This window comes from Apostichopus japonicus, chromosome 14 (genome assembly GCF_037975245.1).
Source record: "Apostichopus japonicus isolate 1M-3 chromosome 14, ASM3797524v1, whole genome shotgun sequence".
Taxonomy (NCBI): Eukaryota; Metazoa; Echinodermata; class Holothuroidea; order Aspidochirotida; family Stichopodidae; genus Apostichopus; species Apostichopus japonicus.
The window spans coordinates 22,489,563-22,511,696 of NC_092574.1; the positions used below are offsets into that span (position 1 = coordinate 22,489,563).

Sequence of the window (22,134 nt, forward strand, 5' to 3'; positions counted from 1 at the left end):
TTTTACAAGGTGGTGGTGGAGGAGGAGGGCTGAGGAAGTGGTGGAAGAGGGCTGAGGGAGCAAAGCTTATTGGAGCAGTCCCCCTGACAAAAGCAATAGATAATGACAAAAAGAAGAAGGAAACAAAGAAAAGTCATGACCACCTAAGGAAGAATAACTACTAAGTAAATGGGATTTAAATTTGGACTTGAAGGAGGTTATGGATTTAGCATCTTTTAAAGATTCTGTCTAAACAATTCCGTATACCCGACCCCCCGTGTTTATGAAAAGGCGGCGAGATATTTCTGTGGTGGAAAAACTAGTACAAAGATGTTTAGAAAACATGTGTGTTATGGGTATAAATTTCACGGTTAAACTTAAAAGTATGCATCAAAATTGAGGGGCGAAAGTCTGTTTACATACCTATACACAAACATACCGACCTGGGATTTGAAGATATCATAGATATCATAGTTTGAAAATTTTTTTTACTGTGGACACGATTATTACAGCTCATTACAATATCGAATGGCTTTCTTTGGAGAACGTGTCGACGGTTTAAATTAGAGGGGAAAGCATTTCCCCAGATAATGTTACAATAGGACAATGTAGAATGGATAAGGGATTAATATAATGTTATCAGGGTATAGTATGGCACGAAATAACCAATTTTATGACAAATTCCAATGACCTTAGAAATATTAGAACAAAAATAGTCAACTCGATGTTCCAATAACATATGGGAATCTAGTAAATATTGAGAAACTTATTTTTGTCAACCAAATTAACTTTACTGTTCTCAATACAAATGTCAACGACAAACGACTTTACGTTGAATGGGACGAAAAATCATGAAATTTGTTTTACTTACATTTAATGACAATTTGTTAGCTCTAAACCATTGCGGATACAGAACATAATTCATCGCTAATCATACTGGAAGCATAATGAACATTGTAAACATTGAATGCTCAGTTAAACCAACGAATGAGTCTTCCAAGCGATAGATTTTCTATGGATCTATTCAAGTAAAATATCTAAAATGTGCTTCAATTTTCCTTTGAATTCCACTAACTGTACATGGTCAACCTGCTGCAAAGACAAAAAATGTCTAATGAGGCCAAATGTTCAGCTGTATTACTCAATGTTCTCAATGGAATGAACATCATCTTTGCCAACCTCTGAAGCAAACAATAGCACAAAATTCTCTTATTTCAGCTTAGGCACCTGGTTTTTCCATATTTCTTATCTATTAGCCTATCAAAAGTTGCCAAAGAAAAAAAAGAATGTAAGAGAAGAGCGTGAGTGTTCGTTCCTGTTAACTGTATGTCAAAGGAGTAACAGATGTTGACTCCAGTTGGTCAGAGAGAGAACGATTGAGATCGCTATCAACTAACCTCCCTCATGACAGGGTCGTCAATGGTTTCCAGATCAACAGCGCCCTCGTACGTCAGATAATAAAAGACATTGGTAGCTCGGACCGCCTCGGGACCCTTCTGCTTGTACCCAAAGATGAGGTCGATCCACTGGTGGAGTTGACAGGACACAAATTCAGATTCCAAAGCCTGTGTTTGAGGCAAGAGGATAAAATCAAGATGAGTTCACTCAATGAATCAAACTCCTGATAAGAATAAGAATGATGAGACCATGGATGACTCTTCCACATGCCTCAGAGTAACAAGTTGTTAGAGCCCTTGACTAATTTTTTCTGAGAATACTGGTTCAAATCCACTTCTAGCCAATCACTTTCTTGTTCTTTCAATTTTCTTTTCTTTTTAAAATATTCCTAATAAATTTTCCTCTTCTGGTTTGCATACACAGTCTATTACGACATGGAAAAGGGGTTGGAAAGGTCTTGAACTACAGGGATGGATGTCTCCTTTCCTACAAGTGTTCTCAATTGTAAACATCTCGATAGAGTAGGGATGAGGAATACATCTATTGTTACTACTGTCTAATCTGAATTTGTAAAGATGATGCATCAACTTCCTTTAAGAAGGAATCTAATTTTCTTTTTCGTATCTGTCTATTAGCAGGGTGGGTCTCAACATGTTTATGCCAATGAAACAGACACAAAGACATATATATGACAATACATAGCTCTATATCTATATATATATACCTCTCTGTTTATCCTGACAAACTCCTCAGCAGACTTTGCCCATGGAGGGAGAATGACATCATCAACCTTGGTTCCATCATCTTGTGTTCCTAGGGTGTACTTGTTGCGATTGGTGAAAAGCTCAGGAAGGTAGAAAAACTCTGGTATAAGTTCCTGCAAATTGATACAATACCATCCAAAGAAATTATCACACAAACTGATCAAACATTGCAAACAAAGTTTGAATCTGTGGGAGGGGGAGGCGGGAGGGCATTTATACCTATGACCCCTGTAACACATTTTCAGCCACTGTGCATTTGACCAACAACATTTGATTCAACTTGGAATGCCACTTGGAAAATCTTTAAAAAAAAAAACTCAATTACCAAGAAAGTGAAAAATAGGCCGAAGCTATGATAAGATGTTCATATGCAGTCCTATGGCTAGCCTTCCTCTGATCTAGCCTGGGTCTATTGGTTTATCCCATGCACATTGGTTTACGAATATCTTCTTTTTCATAAACACTTTCACAAATTTTTGAGTCGGGGTGTTTTCTAGATGGTATGAAAGAGGTCTATGAGAAAATGTCATGACAATAACTTAATAAAAGCTTTTATTTTGGATGTAAAATGAGCATGGATCTTTTCCAAGCAATATAACAATGACTTTCTTAGTACTAGCCAAGTGCCTTGTGTTTCTTACAAGTAAGCTTATCTGGGCAAAAAGATGGTATCAAATGGTTTAAGTGGGGACTGATAAAATGGACTATCACAAATACTTGTGATGGAGAGTGGCGCATACACAGGGTAACAACAACGTGATATAGGGGCCTTTATCAAAATTAATATTTTAGCCTTAGTGACGTAAATAAAAAACGATCAACAGAGACATCTGAGGCCTGTCAATCTTCACCTTGTTACACAAGACAAAGGTTTGCAATTACTTTCCACCAAACTTGCATAAATCTTTGTCTCTGGGTCATAAAATCAGAGTGTTTTCTTCAAAAATCAAATCAAAACAATAACAGACAATCCTCCCACACCATTTTCATAACTGTTCTAAAACTGTCCAGGGTTCATCAACCTGGAGCCTTTGTACAGACAGCTGGTAAAATTTATGACTATTTCATTAACTTCTACTCTTATAATGTTATTCTTTTGTAACTGAAAGGGTTTTGTAGCTCAATAAAACCCAATACCACCTGAGAAAAATAAAACCTGTCACAGAAATGCAGAAGTTGAAATTTTTCTTGAGAATATTGACATTAACCCATTTTTTTTTACCCAGGCTGGGAAGTTTGCACACAACAAGAGTGAAGGCGTTGTATATGGCATGGCAATGTACAATTACACAAGACACTGGTGTATTTTATGTTTAAAAATATGAAACTTGATTTGGTCCATGTCTGAGTAGAATTTTTAATTTTTTCAGGGCTGCCCTTCTCCTCATTGGTTAAAAGCAAAAAATGGTGCTAAAATACAGTAAAGACCCCCAAAATGCTTTAAAGTGAACAACAAATGTCATTTGCCATCAGAGGTGAGATTAAACAGGAAGAAATGTATCTAATAACTAACGTTTTTTTAGATATACTCAAGGAGAGAACAAAAATTCCTCAATGATACAGCAAGATATTGAACATTCATTTATAGCATTTAGCTACAAGTAAGTCAAGGAAAACAGCCTAAGACCTTTTGTTAAAACAATTTCATGTTTTGCAATGTTTCAGGAATATCAAATAATTGTCAAAAGTAACCAACATTTTCAGTTTTCTGTTTTATGGCAGACAGAATTAGTTTTTCTTTCATTCTCCGAGGTCACAAGCAATTCTCTTTAGAGAGATTGATGGGTGTGTTTACTTCAAGTGGTCAGGCACCCAGTCAGAAGTAGAAATAAGAGGGTTGGATTCCCTCCCCCCTCCCCCCCCCAAAAAAAGCAACTTACTTTCACATCAGCTGTGTCCCTCTGACAGTTCTTCCATGAATTGCTCAAAGAATGGAATGTTCGGCTGGCATGATCAAATTTACCCTCTTGTAAACTTAAAAAGTAAGTTGTGTAAGGCTCCTGAGAAAGGATTAAAAAATTAAAGAAAATCAAAAAAGAGATCTTTTCTCACAATACTCTGTAAAAGTGCAAAAGTAGTATAAATATTACAATATATTATTTTAAATGTTACAAAAAAACAGTAGAAAAGTGAAACAAATACATAAAACTTCCATATTTTAAAACTTCAAACAACATAGATGGTGGTTTGTAAAATGTAGTAAAGCGTTACATTAAATGTTTGGGACAACAAATTTCTGCATTGTAGTAAACCAATCATAATAATCTGACAGTCTGAAAACTATATGGTACCCAACCGGTAGTGTGTTGCGGAGAAACAATTGGTGGGTTGCAAGATTTTTCCAGTTTCCTCTACAGCTTTTGGAGCTTGCCAACAGTGATGGATTAAAGTAATTCTTCTAAAACTTCTTCCATAGTCCAAGCTTATTTTCATGCACCCTAACAATCTATTCTGAGGATAGGAGAGTTGAATTGTGGCTTAGTTCTCATAGAAGATCTTGAGGCCGTGGGCTGAAAAGTTTGCTGACCGGTGGTTTAATCTACTTACAGTAGTTCTCTCTTAGACTAGACTGAGTGGTATCCAACTATATAAAACTACCGTATGTGGTTTTGGTCAGACTGGCCCAACTCAAAATACAATTTCAGAGCAAATCTCTTTGAGTTGCTCAGAATCATCAGCAACGAAGATTCTTTTCACTTACCAGTCTTAGCAACCAAGCGAGGGTGAACCCCAGGGTAGAGTAATGTGTGCCGTAGTGGAAAGCTGGGATCTTATCGTCATCCCAGTTCTCGTATCGCTCCTGGAAAAAACCCTTCCTACTAGGATTCAGGGCGCCGATGGGCTACAGAGAAAAGTTTAAAAAAGTTATGAAGAGATCAGTTATATCTGTTTCTACGAACCACTTATTAGCTTCTAGCGCTTTACTTCGGTGGATTTTTGAATTTTCGTATCTTTTGCATTCAAAATATAAAAATACAAATGTTACAACATTTTTTGTTTATCAATTTATACCACCTCTGTTCAAAGGTTACTTCAAAAGGTTAACTTTCCGGCACCTTACAGCTACAGGAAGGATTTTGAAAATTAAATATGATCATGCATCGATCTAGCTCCACTGTTTCACTTCTCCAGTCCCTCTGCACCAATTCTATTCTATTTCTTTCTTGCTAAATAAAAATAATGTAATTTAGCTGGTTAATTAATTAGCACATCACTGAAAAGCTTAAGAAGATCACAAAAAAAAGAGGGGGGGTGACAATATTATAAGAAGAAGGGCAGTATAAACATAGGCCAGACTGCAACTTTTTAACACTGTGCCAGAGGGGGGGGGGGGTGGGGGGGAGGGGCAGAAGCCAGACATAGCATTTGGAAATGATGAATCTAATGCTTAACTTCCCATGACGTGTTACCTTTGAAAGATCTCGATAGTTGCTCGGTAAGGTCAAATCTAGTTCGTTTGCGTCGTAGTTTGTGAGAATCCAGGGAAATACTGGATATTGATTCAGATCGTTGTAAGTTCGACCTGGAAGAGAAAAACAAGGTGCCCACAATTGTGAGATACAAATATTGCTATATGATATAAATTATAGTTTTGAAAATGTAACTAGTAAATACACACAGGGAGAAAGTCGTTATAAGTGTTACATTCAGAAAGCCGACAGTCTTGGTGAGTCCTTGCCAAAACTTTTTTACGAGACTATTGAAACATTGTAAATTGTGCACAAAGCTAATCGAAGCTTCACTTTAGGTATTGTCATGGTTTCAAGATTTCAAGATTTCAAAACTGTGAACAACTTTCTTCAAATGACTTTTAACCTCCACATAGACAATAGGGTTAATTGCAGTCTAAAAGGTGGATCTGCATTTCAAGTACAAAGTTCACCCAAGCTTAAATTTTGGAGTCATCGTGTTTATGTTTACAGACTGCGAGCTATGCTGATCTCATATGACCTTTGACCAACCTACTTCAATAGGTTCTTTGTACTCACTACCATACCAAGTATGAAGTTCATCCAAAAATCAGCTTTGTAATTTGTTGTGTATACAAGATTTTCAGGCTTTGACCTTTGTTGACCTAAAGTGACTTTTGACCTCCACCAAGTTGTATATAATTTTCATACTTACTACTTTGTATAAAACATACCAAGTAAGAAGTTCATCCAAGCTTCTCTTTTATAGTTGTTGTGTTAACAAAGTTTTCAGAATTTTACTGCTGTTTACCTCAAATGAAATTTGACCTCCACCAATTCAATATATGTTCTTTTACTCTCCAATGTGGAGCTACATACTAAGCATGAAGTTCTATACTGCAGTTTGTGAGTTAGCATGTTTGCATATTTCCAGCAATTATTATTATTATTATTATTATTATTATTAACCTTTAAAAGGGTGACTCGGTTAGCCACAGCTAATCTTCCCCGAGGCCCTAAAATACAATCAATATAAAAAGAATAATATTATAAAATAATAAACAAAGAGTAAGACAATTAAACATACAAATATACAACAGTAAATCACAAAACTGTAAAAATGAGTATAGAACATAAAAGCGTAATGAGATGATTAAGACTTGAAAAATTCATTGACTAAACGTTTAAAAATAGGTAAAGATTTGGCATGCTTGCATTCAGCTGGCAAACTATTCCATTCTTTGGCAGCTATGAAGGAAAATCTACGCTTGTGATATTCCGTTTTACCATCTTTCAGGTATAAGTTACTTTGGGTCGTGGATCTCAAATTGTGATTATGAATTTCGTGCGTAAAGTTGAATAACTGGGTTAGATAATTTGGGGAGAGGCCATTCATGGTCTTGTACATCATGATCAATCGTCGTATACGTATTTGCGTATCGACAGGGTGCCACTTTAGCATTTTAAACAATTCTGTCGAGCTTTCATATCTTCCCGAGTTCGTAATAATACGCGCTGCTGCTTTTTGTATATGTAACAACTTTTGTAAATCATTTGCTCCACACGTACCCCAGACTATACTACAATAATCTAGAATGGGTCGTACATACCCATTATAGAAGATAATTTTCGTATTTAAATCAATATATGGTTGTATGCGTCTCAGTAAGGCAAGGCGATTTGAGACTGTTTTACAAACGTTGTCAACCTGAATATGCCAGGATAAATTGTTATCAATTTTTACACCTAATAGTTCTTCATATTTGACAGTCTTGAGAATTTTGCCCCCGAGTGTCACAGAAAGAGTATTTGCATTGTCAGGTAATGAAGCCAGTCTCTGACCAGATCCCATCAACAATACCTTCGTTTTAGTGGTGTTGATTGCCATTTTATTTCGGTCACACCAGGCACTAACTTTTTCCATGTCTCTTTGCAATTTGTTATTCAAGTTAATGGTAGATGTATCACTGGCATAAAATGTTGTGTCGTCAGCATACATATCCGCTGAACAATATTCCAGAGTGAGATCTATATCATTAATATAAATTAAGAACAGAAGTGGACCAAGAATGCTTCCCTGGGGTACACCACATGCAATTCGTCTTGAACTCGATAAAACACCATTTATGTATGTGCATTGACTTCTATTAACTAAATAGGATTTGAACCAATTAATCGCTTTACTCGATACACCATAAATACGTAGTTTCGTTACCATAATCTCGTGGTTTACCAAATCGAATGCCTTACTGAGGTCTAAGAAAACAGTTCCCAAAATATACCCCTTATCAATAGATTCCATCCACTGATCTACAACCTTCAATAGCGCCGTTTCGCATGAATGCTTTTCCCTGAAACCCGACTGTGTATTACGTAAAAGGTCAAACTTATTCAAATGCTTACTGAGGGCTAGGTGGACATGTTTTTCAATTATTTTTGAGAGAATTGGTAAAATTGCAATCGGCCTGTAGTTCGATAAATCATGGCGGGATTCCGTTTTAAAACTCGGGATAACCTTAGCTTCCTTCCAGTTACATGGGAATACATCAGTATCAATGCTTTGATTTATTATTCGTGTAATACTGGGAGTAATTTCAATTGCACTTATCTTTAATACATGCGCACTTATTTCATCGAGACCGGTCGCTTTGTTAGGGTCAAGCGACTGCAGATACTTCAAAACATACTGTTCAGTTACTCTTGGGATATTAAATGTCTCCCCTTGTGGTAATTTGGCGTTTACATACTTCCTAACCTCAGGGAAAGTATCACAGTTGTTGTGCTGGTTGTTAACTAGGTAAGTTTGACACACTTCAATAAAATACTTATTGAAGGCTTCCACAATATCACGCGTGTCTGTTATTATTTTTCCATCCACTTTTAAGATATTGGGACTGTGGTTAATAACCATTCCAGTGTTGTTCGATTGCGCATCTCTCAGAACTTTCCAGATGGCTTTGGAATCGCCTTTGTTGGCAGCTATAGCTTCTTTGAAATAGTTTTGTTTGGCTGCACGTATCATACAAGTCACTTTATTGCGCCAAAATCGATACGCAGTAGGATCCTTGATCTTTGTTCGGTCCCTCATTTTAATTGCATTGTTAATATCTTTATTGAACCACCTCGGTTGTTTCTCACGTTTGACTCTTTTTGCTTTCTTGGGAGCATGCAAATTCAAAACATTAATGAAGTTCTCATGCCAGCATGACAAAGATTTATCAACATCACATTCATGGGGGAGGGGCCCTATTGGTAGCATATTTCTCAAATCTGATTTGAAAGCAGCAGTATCAATTCGATCTATGGCTCTATACTTAAAGCTTCGATGTGATTTATTTCTTATTACTTTATTGTTCAGTCGCCAAGTGAAGAAAATAGGGAAATGATCACTCAGACGAATTTGGGGCACGATTGTGTTCATCAATCGACTTTCATTTGTGGTATAAACATGATCAATTAGAGTCATTGTACTCTCAGTTTGCCGCGTAGCTACTGTTACCATTTGAGTCAGATTAAATATTCGAAGTTCAAGCTGCCATCTCCTATTCACCTTTTTATCTAAGAGGTTAATATTAAAATCACCGACAATTATAATATCACTAAAATCTTTAAAAGGTGCTAGAAGCATATCGTGAAAACATTCATACCATTGCGTATTGGAATCTGGTGGGCGATACATGATGCATAGCAGAACATTTCTAATATGGGGTAATATGAGTTCAATCCAAATTGCTTCAATTACGTCAACTTCATACTCAGGATGTCTAAGAAACGGCCTTCCATGTTCAATATAGGCAGCCACGCCACCTCCATTCCCTTTTCTGTCTTTCCTTATAATATTATAGCCTGATATAGCTAATTCATAATCTTGGATTGAATCAGTTAAAGATGTTTCATTTAAGGCAAACACATTAATCTTTGTTTCTTGGTTGTTCATGAGAGCCTGCAACTGATCAACCTTTGGGAGTAGATGGCATATATTCAAAAATCCAATCTGGAGAATATTGGACCTTCGCGTTTTTTTCTCATGGGGGTTTGGTGAATAGATTCTCTCGGAATGGGGAGTGGATGTATTCAAATTTCGGCCAGATTGAGTTATTTCGCCCGACGCAGATATGTTCTGCGAGGGTATATTATGATCAGAATTAAAATTATTCAAATCAAATAACTTAGGAACATTAAAATTACCACTTAAAATGCAAAATACATCGTTTAAAATGTTAGAAGCGGGAGAGTTCAAAGTTATAAAATCATTGGACCTGTGGTATTTCAAATAGTCGATACTTTCCACCATATACTTTTGTTTCACAGTACTTACGGCACTACCATCTTGGCCAAGATCCTATCGAAAATAACAATATCGTTCCTTGTGACCATATCGCGAGCAAACTCGGCACTGTAACGGTTGTTGGTGACGGCAAGTTCGCATGTTGTGGTTATGCTCTCCACAATTGTAGCAACCGCGTCGTGCTGATGGCGTATGATGTTGGTCTTGATCATTATAGCTGGTTTTGTCTCGGTAATGGTTCTGGTAGTGGTATGGTGGGCGTTGGCGAATGAGTGGCATCATTGGTTCATGTCTAGTTGTTGGGCGACGGAAGTTGGGCGGTTGGTAACTCCTGGCATTCAGGCGTGGATGGGGATTGCGATCAGGTCCTACATGATTGCGGCGAGGATACTTTACACGAGGGCTCCTGTATTTCGATGGTTGGGGATTGCTGTGGATTTGAATTTCAGGAGTGGCTTTGTTGACTAGAGTTTGACGGTATATCGAGGGGATTGCTGTGAGGCGCTCTGCAAGTCTTTCAGCTCCTTTGCGATTCAAGTGAACGTCGTCAGAGTACATTGATCGGTCTATTCTTCCATCTGCGTACTTGAATGATAAGCTGTTTGCAATATATCGACAGTCTAGTTTCAGCATCAGCTCGTTCAGTTTGTTGTCAAGTTCCTCGATTTCAGGCGAATAGGCATCAAGTCTCGGGCATGGCCCAGACACGGTGATGAAGGGACCGTTCTCCGTTTTTGGAGTGGCTACCTGAAGAGTTGTAATCATGTCCTCAAATTTTTCAAGAATTTCTGTAACGTCACTCCCGCTCGAAACATCATTCGTCCCCACATGAATAATCAGGTTCTGGATTTTCTCGAGGTCAATCTCATCAGTTAAGTCCATACGTATTGATTCGACAGACGCTCCGCGAATGCATCGCACAGTTGTGTTTTCGAAGGTTCCATTGTTGAAATCTCTTAAAATTGAATCTCCTATCAGTAAATTATGCCTTTGCTCTTGCTGTGGTTGTTTCTGAACGATGCTTGAATATGATTCTTCCAATGTCTCTTCCAATCCTTGGCGAGATTCAGGTATTTCCTGTAGATCGTGTTTTTTTCTTTCATGTCGATTCAGAGTTTTCAGTTCTTCGATCTCCTTGAGAGCGTTATTCAGTCTTTCAATGGTGTCTTGTAGGAGCTTTGGTAGTTTACGGCATGGTTGGCAGATCCATACTTTCGATTTAGGTGGCTGTTTCCTTAGACCAGCGCATTGGAGATGATATCCTATTTGACAAAACGCACAGACGACATCTTTTTCCGGATCATTATCTGGATGTTGGCACTGTGGCGAGCAATTCGCTGTGGCTGATTGACTCTGAATAATAGTGTCAGTGAGTTGTTCGGGTGCTGGATCCATTGTATGTCGCTGGATTAGGTCTCCAACAATAACAGATCGATATTCAATGCGTTGGGTACTGCCGTACTGTAAATGAATTGCCGTGCACTGTTCTTAGGAGACTAGGCTATACTATATAGCAGTGGAGGGCTGTTAGGCTGACGCACCGTAGGTATTCACAGTTACGTTAGAACTAGTCCATAAAATTATCCAAAAGTAAGAGTCAAAACGATGAAAACAGCTGATAAAATGTTAAAAGCGAGGAACGAGGAAGATATTCCATTAAAAGAGCAATCAAATCGTGAACATATTCTATAAAAACGTCGTAAAAAATATCCCATATACGTACCATACGTACCACGCGTGCGACCACCAATTAGTCAATTGACCTGTGTTGACCCTTGACAACCACTATCAAATGGTTCTTGTACTCAATAAGGTCCATTCACTTTACAAATGTGAAATTTACCTTTATTATTAAAAACTCCATGGCAACAGTCCCAGTGCTGTTTACAATTTGAATTATTTTTGTATATTTCTTAGTTTTATTTATTTACTTTATTCACATTTCTAAAGGTGTCTTCATAGACATTGAAAGAATGCTTCAGCTTTGCTGTTAGCAATTTCAGACACTATTAAAGCGTTTAATACAGGAATGTCCAATCTAAGGTATGTGTCCTTTCACTCTGAAGAACTGCAGACCAAAGAATTTTTGGAAAAGATAATCCACAAGCTGCTGTGAAATCACAAAAATGTTACTAAGTTCTTATAAATGTACCAATTCTCCAAATTAATTAGCCATAGTAACATATCACAACAAGATTACAAGAAATTTACAAAGAAACATGGAATATTTCTGAGTTTCCATCACAATTGATTTTAAAGCATCTGGTTGAATTTCATTATTAAAATTAGATAGAATATATACCAATTCCTGCCTAATTCCCTCAAGTCAAGTACTAAAACTAGATATGCCCACTAAAGGAAAAATACTCTCTTTTTGAGGCTAAAGAAAGTACTATTTGCCTTAAACCTTTGATAAACATATCTAGAAGCTGAATATGTTTATATTCAAATGGAGCCTAGAAAGTTTTAAAGTTTGCCTAAAGCTATTGACTCACTTTCAAAGAATCCCTCTCCATTAAATATATTATTTGTTCACAGATGTATGAACAATTACCCAGAACTTTTTTTCCAATTTGGTCCAAATACATATTCCATGTTTCAAAATTACTCATATGACTAAAATACTTTCCCTCAAACAATTTGTCATCGCTTAAAGTCAAATCTGTGAGACTAAAATGCAGAACTATACGACAAGCAAATGTAGTACCCATTGCAAAAGTTTCCATCTGTGTTTTTTTGTTGCTCTAGTAGGAAATTCACCCTTTTAAAACTGACACTGCCAGTGAATGACTTAAACTGTCTCCTTTCTGGGCCTTCTTTCCTTCCTTCCTTCTCTAGGTCATTTCATATTATCTTTTACCAATCATTGAGGATAAAGACTTAAAATTAATACACATCTTTCCTGTAAAGCCTCCTAATGACAGTGTTTACAGAGCTCTCAGCTCTCTGCCGCTAGCCAATACCACCGGCTAATTAGTTAATTCAAAATAAACGAGGCGTTTGACGAAAGCCAGACGTAAACAGGGGTAAGGATCCATTGCAACGTTGATGTTGCGTTATTCTAATTGATGTCTCAGCTATTTAATGCTGCACAGGCGCAGACACTAACGTCCGCAGCTTATTAATGACTTACTACTTCTACCTTCCTCAACCAAGAGGTTGTTTATTGCCAAACCCTTGTTTATTTCTCCGACATTCAGATATCTTTTCAATTTTGAATGTGACATTGCTTCATGCTTCGTGGCAGTAATGGGATGGAACTTATAGGGGGGGGGGGGCTGCCAAGAGCCTCCAATTTGGTATCTGGCAACTGTTAAAAAGATAGCAATTTCTATTCCAGAGAGTGAACTGCCACCTCTCTTTGAAAGACTTTATTAATAAATTTATAAGCTGTCTGCCTTAAAAACTCTCCAGGAATGGGAGAGCAACAAGAACAAGAGAAATTCTAAAATATGTCTGGCATAAAACACCACCACTTGCATTTATTAATTTTTAAACAAGCAATAAAATAAAAGTCATAGAGTAGTGAGGCAGTACTCATTTAGGATAGAGGAGGGTTTTAGAAACATCTGTGAAAATTTACAATTGCTGCTAGTTTTCTAGGCTCCTTGTATACTCTGACAAGGAAAGAAAAAAAAGGCGTTAATGGAACTCACTCCAAAGAACGAGACGAGTAACATTAATTAGGAACATGGAATTCACAGAGACCATGAAACTCAGAGAGAACATTACATATGTCGTCGTTCTTCAAGTCACTTTTAAAAATAACACAGAATGCTCTAACAGGTGGTATAGAATAGGATCAGGAATAAGGGGATCAATGTAACCAGCAGAGGGTGTAACATCACCTCTCCAGGGACTTATGTGTCTAATGAAGTAAAGCATAGAGAGCACAGGCAAAGAATTTCACAAGTTTAGCCAATTGATATAAAAAATATGGCAGTGCATGAAAAGTTTTCTGGCTAAAATCAACCTCCTACTTTATACATTTTCCTTGAATTGATACAATAGCAACGTTTATTTTGCAATGGAAGAAAAATGCAATTGACCTGTTTTTTTTACTGGCATAAACAACAAAATTACTTCTTTGGCCAATTTAGTCAATTAAATAGGTGGAACTGTGAGGCCTGATGGATATGCAAGGAACTCAGGTAGGTTTCATGTTATGGATTTGTGTGTTTTCCATTTTCATCAATCCTGTTAAATATTCAACTTGATTCAGATTTGAGACTGACAAGGGAGTTGTGGATACTAATTGTTCCTTGGTTAAGTCACATCCCCCTACCAGATGTAAACAATATTTAAACAGGAATCTTTTAAGAAAGTATCATGCTTCAAAGCACTTGTACCGACGGTATGAGCAGTTATGAATTTCATGTATCAGATAAAGGTTTCAAACTGTTGATACTGTCAGTACGAGTGCTTTATAGCATCATACTGTATGGAAGGACAGTATAGAGTGGTATTAGCCCTGAGAAATTTTCCCAACTGGCTGCATTTTCATCATTGTTTTTAAAAATTCCTGCTGTTTCACATGCCAAGCTTGATAGGATGGCTGGAGGATAAATGAGAAGTTGTTGCTTTTGTTTTATCATTGAGGTCTCCAACATAATCCCACGTGATCAAATTATAGCTAGCAAACTACAAGGTAAAGTAGGTGTATAGCATATTGATCACACACATCACAAATATTGATCACACATATTGATCACACACATTATCACAAATATTGATCACAAATATTGATCGCCTATTGATCACACACATAGATCACACACATTGATCACATATATTGATCACACATATTGATCACACACATTGATCACACACATTGTTCACATATATTGATCACACACATTGATCACACACATTGATCACACATATTGACCACTTATTGATCACACACGTTGATCACACATGCACGTCATGAGTTTCTTCTGCAGGTAATCAAAAAAGGTGAACTCTGAAGATATCAACAACAAACTAGAGCACCAATGGTGCAGAAGCTCATACCTTTTCGAGCTGAAAAATGTAGGGCCCACAAAACCAATTTTGGGCCCGTGAGGGATAACCCCCCCCCTCCGTTAGCAGAATCCTGGCCACACCACTGGCTATAATTCCTATTTTCCCCTTTAAATCCTATTTTACCCACTCTCTCAAACAATACCACTGGCCTACCCTATTAAACTTTCTCCCCCTCTACCTTAGCAGACATAACAAGCACTCCCTACAAGACATAACTTCACAAGCTGCCTACATACCTCACGCTCAAAGACTTCTAAGAATCGGCAAGTGCTGATTGGCTATAGGGCTCTCATGCTTACAGTTCAACAGTTAATAACAACTCCCAGTCCTGCTTTAATTCCACTAACAGCCTCCACAGAGCTTAACCACAAATGTAAACAAACACTGCAGGGATTGGGAGACATATTAAAGGAGCTTTGGCAAAAAGTGAAGGCTCAGATTTTTTTAAACAATGGGGATTAATTGTAATTGATTAACTTTTGACCAAATTTTTTTAGGCATCACCTTATTCATACACAATCCAACAATCATCAGTTCAACTTTGAATATGATCCATCAAAATCTTGAGGAGATTGAGATATTTGAAAATATTACAAAGAATGACCCCCAATGACCCCCTAAATGACCTTTGACCTCAATTTTCCGAACACCCCTCGTAACTCTCATCCCGAGGAACATTGTGACCAAGTTTCATTATAATTGGCCATACACTGTACGAACAGGAGCAATTTGAAAATATAGGGCCGCGGCCCGGGCCACAAAAGACCCCTAGTTGATCTTTGATCTCAAATTCATGAACACCCTGAAGGTAAAACTACCATAGCACTATCGTGACAAACCCTCAACATTGTACCATGGAATCTGTAGGAGAAGAAGCATTTTGCGTATTTCCACAAAATGGCCCATAACGGCCCACAGGTGACCTTTGGCCCCAAATTTTGGACCATCTCTAATGGCCCTATACCCAATGGTCCTTGTGTCCAAGTTTCATGAAATTCCATCGAAGACTGTGCGAGTGGGAGCGGTTTTACCAATTGTTGACGGATAGAGTGATAGAGTGATAGAATGATAGAGTGATAGAGTGATAGACGCCGCACTGTAACAATAGCTCACACCAGCATGCTGGTATGAGCTAAAAATCATAATAATTATATAGTGAGTACAACACCCCCATTCTTAACCTTCTAATACTTCAAAAAGAGGACTGAACCGAAGGCTATTGTAATGACTGAGTTAAGACTAGCGTAAATAGTCTTGTAAGCCATGTTTTTTCAGACTGTTGCTATGGCAGCTAGATGTTTACACGAGAAGAGTTGTAACTAACCTGATATTGTATTGAGATACATTAAGTATTCAAAGTTTGAAATCTCTCTCCTCTGCCAAGCTTGGGTCATGCTAGATGCCTTAAAGAGTTGACGAGGGCTGGCCAGTGAGACCCGTCTGGATGTGAAAACAAGAACAAGGCATTGATGAAGTTAAACATGAATGCAAATAATATTCTATATGATACTGAATACTCCACGAGAAAAGTCACAATGAAAGAACCCACTTGACCAAAGTATACGTCTGATTCCTTGGGTCCTGGATAGCAACTTAGATAGGGCCTGATTAAATCTAAATAGAATCTAGAAATACACAAACTGGCCCAGCCTCCCTAACAGATGGATGGACCATTCATGCACATGACGACTTTTAATGATTTTACGACCATTCAGAAATTCAGTTAATCAACGCTATTCAACGCTATTCATCGCTGGTTCCCCTGGCAACTGTTTCATCAGGAACTGCCAGTTTTCAGTAGACAAGAAAAGCTTACCTGGAGGGCGGTATACCATACTTGAGACCGACACCCACTCGTGGCAAGGCATACACTACTTTCTTGACTGTGGCCTTATTGGGCAGGTTGAACATCACAGATGCTGGGGGTGAAAACAAGATGCGACACCATAAAACTACCAGCATACCCAGTGTCTGCCGCTCGTAGCTTCGGGCACTGTTTGCCTTGATAAGGCAAGACGCCCGTAGATCATCCCAATAGTGAATCTGTCTGGCTCTCTAACCTCACTTGGGAATATTCACAAATTTGTAAATAGAAAATGTCTTCTCTGCTTGGTGATATTTTGTAACAGTATTTTGGGTCCAATAATTCGGATATTTTAACCCGGTGCATGCAACAGAGATGAGGTGACAAACGTACAAAATTACATGCCGGTCTGCGGTTAATAACTTCTCGGATTGGGGTACTATTTGTGATCTAGAATCTAATAACAAGTGGCCAAATAGATGGATCTTTTCGCCTATTTAGATTGTAACAACCAACAAAATTACGACGGATTCAGCTGACTTTAACCGAGTCCATTTCGATCCCCATTTAATAGAATCGTATTCCCACTTCTTTGAAAATACCTGTAAATTGTTAAAATCTAAGTAAGTAGCATACATAAAACACAAAATTTGATTTACTTCCTTGATAAGACCAAAATATTGACAACAGGAATAACAGTTATACAAGTCCATTCTATGGCCTGATGAATCATGATATTGATTTAGTTAACCTGACAAGCAACCCAACAGTCATGTCACAATGGCCCGAATATTGTAACTTGCACATTTTTTCTATGAATAATCATATAAAACTGTCATCCACCCAAGTCCTATGTGCATGTGAAGGGGATGCCTCTGCTTTAATATTCGATCCTATACTGGGTGAGGTAACTTATGTCATAAAAACCAACCAATCATATCAATTTGTACATGGTTTTTTATTCTTGACAGATATTAGGCCGATGTGCTAAAAATCAGTTTTATCAAACCATACGTTCTTTTGGGACAGTCAAGAGATATAAAACAATTACATGTGTTGTGCAAAAGGACCACCATTAGGACATCTAGAATGCCAAAAGAACTGGCTTCCTTATTATGTAGTGAACAATCCAACTGTATTTGGAAAATCGTGCAATGTATACATCTGTTATTAAAGCCGTACAATGTATACCATGCACAGTTACTTATATCTGTGGTGCATAACTGCATTTGCTCTGTTTTGTAAACAAAATTGGAAATTAAGAAATCTTTACAAATATTGGCTAAAAACTCACTTCTGTTTGCCAAAAATATCTCTACTGCTGTGTTCTGGAGAAGATACCTTCTGCTGAAGACTGCCCTGATGTCGTTGAAGTGCCATCTTCCATGGAGACCTTCTGTGTACAACAAAATCTGTAATGAAAAGAAAACAAAGGAAAAATCAATAAAAAGGAGATTTATTGATGGTTGGCAGATTTAAGAGCAAAATGTACGTCAATACATGAAATTGGTCCATACATATGATTTAAGTGATTTAAGTGAGAAAACCTTTGAGATAGCTATGAACATCTTCCATGAAAAGGACAGTTTGCCAAAGTGTTATATCATTAAACACATCAATTGTGGAGTTTTTGACCGAAGAAAAATGACACTGGAATTGAATTTGCATGGATGTCAAAGATGGATTTGAAATGAAAATATGAACTACAATGAAAATATCAAAATATGAACTACAATGACAAGCTGGGAAGAGAACATTACAACTCAAAGAGATAGATAACAATGGGAGGATAAGAAAACAATAAGAGGATAAGAAAACAATGAGAGGATGAGAGAACAATTGGAGGATAGGATAAGAGAACAATGTGAGGATAAAAACAATGAGAGGATAAGAAAACAATGGGAGGATAGGATGAGAAAACAATGTGAAGATTAGAGAACAATTGGAGGATAGGATAAGAAAACAATTGGATAAGAAACAATGGGAGGATAGGATAAGGAACAATGGGAGGATAAGAAAACATATGAAAAAGAAATAGAAAGGTTAATAGAATAACAGATCAATAAAGTACATTGCCACATTGACAACAACTTATTGAGAAATGAAATTTGAAGATAAAAAAAAAGGCAACTTCTAAAGCAAATTTCATCAAACTGAAAAAAAAAAAAAAATGATGAATGATAATTCCCCAATTTTTCTGTGACCTTCCAAACCTCACACCAGGAGGTTCATAATTTGTTAACATAATGTCACAGAAAACCCACTTTGACACAAGTTTGAGCCTCCTCATCAGATAAGGCTAAAAGGCGAATCTATAAAACAAACTTGTCAAACTGAAACCTGTTAATCTTAACAAATCTACCCAGCCTCTGGTAATAGTTCTACTCCATTTACATTCAAGGAATGTTAAGGTTGTTGAAGTATTCCAACTTTTGTTGACTTTTAGATAAACAATTAAAGTGTCCTCTGTCAGGAGAGCATTTCCGCAGTGTCAGGTCACATATAGACACTACTACCTTCAAGCAAACATAGCTATCCTGATGACAGAATTTGTTTGCAACATTGGTACAGCTTTTATCTTTAACTGACTTTGTACACATATGAAATATTGTTCTAATAATGGAGATTAACTGAATAGTTTGTCATCCGACTTATCATTGTTTTATGTTCTAATTATCAACTGGCAGCAAAATGCAAATGCCCAAAATTGTTTCTACTGGCAAAATGGTGACATCTACTAACATATATCCACAAAAATAACAGCCTGAATTTCAAAGACCTGATTCCTACCAAATATAAAGTGGAAAAAGGAGAAAAAACAATTATAAATTGACATGCCACCTACCTTTGCTTACAGTACCAAATGAGAATAATTGCACACTTACCTTCAGGTGATAGAATGTAAGTAAAGAAAGTTTAATGCAATTAACTGCTGTGTATTTCATCACAATTCAAATACTACAACACAGCCTACCAGTACCTACTTAATAGACCTCAGGTGTGTATTTGTGTCATAAGAGATTCCATTTCTACAGCTATCTCATCATAAGATGATATAAATCTTCAATAATGTATTTGCCTCATTATCATTTACCAGATTTAATCATATCAGTAGATATCAAATTTAAAAAAGCAGAATATAGAGCTATTTTCCTTGCAACTCATTTCTCTAGTGAAGAGTTTAATTTTCCATTAAAACGGAGCTCATCTCTACAAACTCACCAAACATTCTACATCGACAAGACCCATACGACCCTAATACAGAAGACAGTTAACTTGAACTTTTTTGAATCTGATGTAAAACAATTTTACTTCAAGAACTTCCCCCAAGGTCTTTTCCCAAAACTATGCTGCGGTTAGCTGCCTTGAATAGCTCAAGGCTGCAAACAGAATTCAAAGTCGCCAGCAGGACCTCCAACTTGCACTCTCTCGCCCCAAGTAGAGCAAGAAAAGTTCAAAATTCTCTCTCTCTCTCTCTCTCTTCTTTTTACTTTTGCCTTCTCAGATATTTCCATTGGTAGAATTTGATCAAGAGCCCCATCGAAGCAATGCAGAACCTATTTACCTGTTTGCTTATGGTGTTACAAGCAGGCTGGACACCCGCAGGGTATGGCGCCAACCCCTTAGTGCGTTAGTGGGATGATATTTCTGGCCGGCTTGTGCCTGGTCTAGTCTGAGATTTCTGGGAGCTGAACTAGTATGTGGTGATTAGGTAGAGGCTTTCTTTAGATTGTCAGGTTTAATTTGAAGAGCACCCCACTCTGCAGAGCCTGGGGGCACAACAGTGTTAAGCAGTAACAGTGCTTGTATATATGTGTACTATGCCTCGGGACAAACTTTGCACTTGAGAATTCACAGATATCCTCTTTAAATTTAATACCTGTTCCAATCCTTTTAATGTTTGCAACATGTCCCTCAAGGACTGGGATAAATCAATGTATGATTACCAAGTCGATCTGTGTTGCTGATTTCTCAAACAGAAAAACCAGAATGCAAATTGCATTGAGGTTTCAATGACTTTGTTACACTAGACTTCTGCTGGTTCACCAGAAATAGCTCTTATGTAAATGTCCTGAACCACTGTTTTGATGTACAATTACACTTGGACTATGACAAACACAGGTCAGTGTACTGTATGTGGCAATACACATCTCCACCAAAAACAACATGAGTCTTGTCCTCAATGTGATGCATCCACACACCAAGTATGAAAAGTATCCATGATTCCTACCTTGAGATATCATGTTTAAAGGTTTCCAGAGATTGACCTCTGGTGACCTCAAATGAACTTTGACCTACACCACCAAAACAATTGAGTTCTTTATACAATTTGACACATCCACATGATTAAATGAGAAGTATCCATGCTCCATATCTTGAGATATAGTGTATACAAGGTTTCGTTTGACTGCTGGTGACCCAGATGACCTTTGACCTCCACCAAAAACAATATGGTTCTTCTACTCCATTTGGGGCATCTACATCTTAAGTATGAAAGTATCCATGATATATATCATGAGATATCATGTTTACAAGCTGGGCATCACATTGACCCACACCTACCCACCATCATGACTGACCAAACAAGGAGGCAATATGACATGAGAATACCAAACAATAACTTTCTCTACTGTTGTACTGTAGCCCAGACAATATCATTCTGATGTGAGGACCAGTGCAAACAAAAACACATCCACAGATTGCTATGTATCCTACTGATATCAGTTGCTCACAGTACACAGTTTTTAGTTGAAGTCACCATTTATTACTTGATTATAAGAACAATATCTACAGCTTATGGACTCTTAGAGCAAAGGTCTGCAAACAGTTGTAAGGTTACAACCCACCAGCTTCCATTAGGACTGACCCACCAGTCCACAACCCACCAGACCGCCCAGCTAATCAATGCTCCCAGCAAATCAATACTCAGAATGCATGACTAGCTTTGGCTATAGACATTGGCAGCTTTTAAAACAAGAGATTATCATTTACTGATAAATATAACTTTTTCTGACGGATAAATTATTATATAAAAGAACTGTGCCTTAAGTTAAGGGTAGCATACCCACCTTTTCATATAATTTCAATTTATTTCTTAATGTTCTTTGGGCAGTTATCTTTACCCTCTCTTTCTGAACAACAAAGATAATCCGCATACAATTGGTTACCTATTTACAAGTTGAAAGGTCTACCATAAATAATGAGATATTTGTAAGTCTGGCAAAACACATTTCCCAACTTCTAGGCTATCAATACAACTGTTAAAGACATGTTATATGATCAAAACAAAATTCAATCTTTCCGAACCCTGCACGATACCGCAGAGTTAAACGACCATCGTTTGGCCTGTTACTTAGGCCCAACTTCGACTAATCATAGCCTATTGTGTTCTGAAATAGGATCTTAGCATAGCCTATGTCTATTTGATGTACCTGACATCCAATACGGCCTGTCAATCACACTGTT

The 22,134-nt window shown here is 37.4% G+C and overlaps 1 protein-coding gene across 10 annotated transcripts in view; it reads right to left on the reverse strand.

The window, feature by feature from the left end:
• LOC139979932 (neurobeachin-like) overlaps window positions 1-22,134 on the reverse strand; it is a 282,051-nt gene that overhangs the window by 10,977 nt on the left and 248,940 nt on the right. For all 10 annotated transcript variants that reach the window (XM_071991173.1, XM_071991177.1, XM_071991179.1 and 7 more), the window contains 8 exons: window positions 17,963-18,080; window positions 16,681-16,783; window positions 16,189-16,304; window positions 5,552-5,664; window positions 4,843-4,983; window positions 4,022-4,141; window positions 2,102-2,254; window positions 1,377-1,544 (listed from right to left, as the gene is read on the reverse strand). In XM_071991173.1, the coding sequence (XP_071847274.1) occupies window positions 1,377-1,544; window positions 2,102-2,254; window positions 4,022-4,141; window positions 4,843-4,983; window positions 5,552-5,664; window positions 16,189-16,304; window positions 16,681-16,783; window positions 17,963-18,080 (1,032 nt within the window). The remainder of the gene's footprint in view (window positions 1-1,376; window positions 1,545-2,101; window positions 2,255-4,021; window positions 4,142-4,842; window positions 4,984-5,551; window positions 5,665-16,188; window positions 16,305-16,680; window positions 16,784-17,962; window positions 18,081-22,134) is intronic.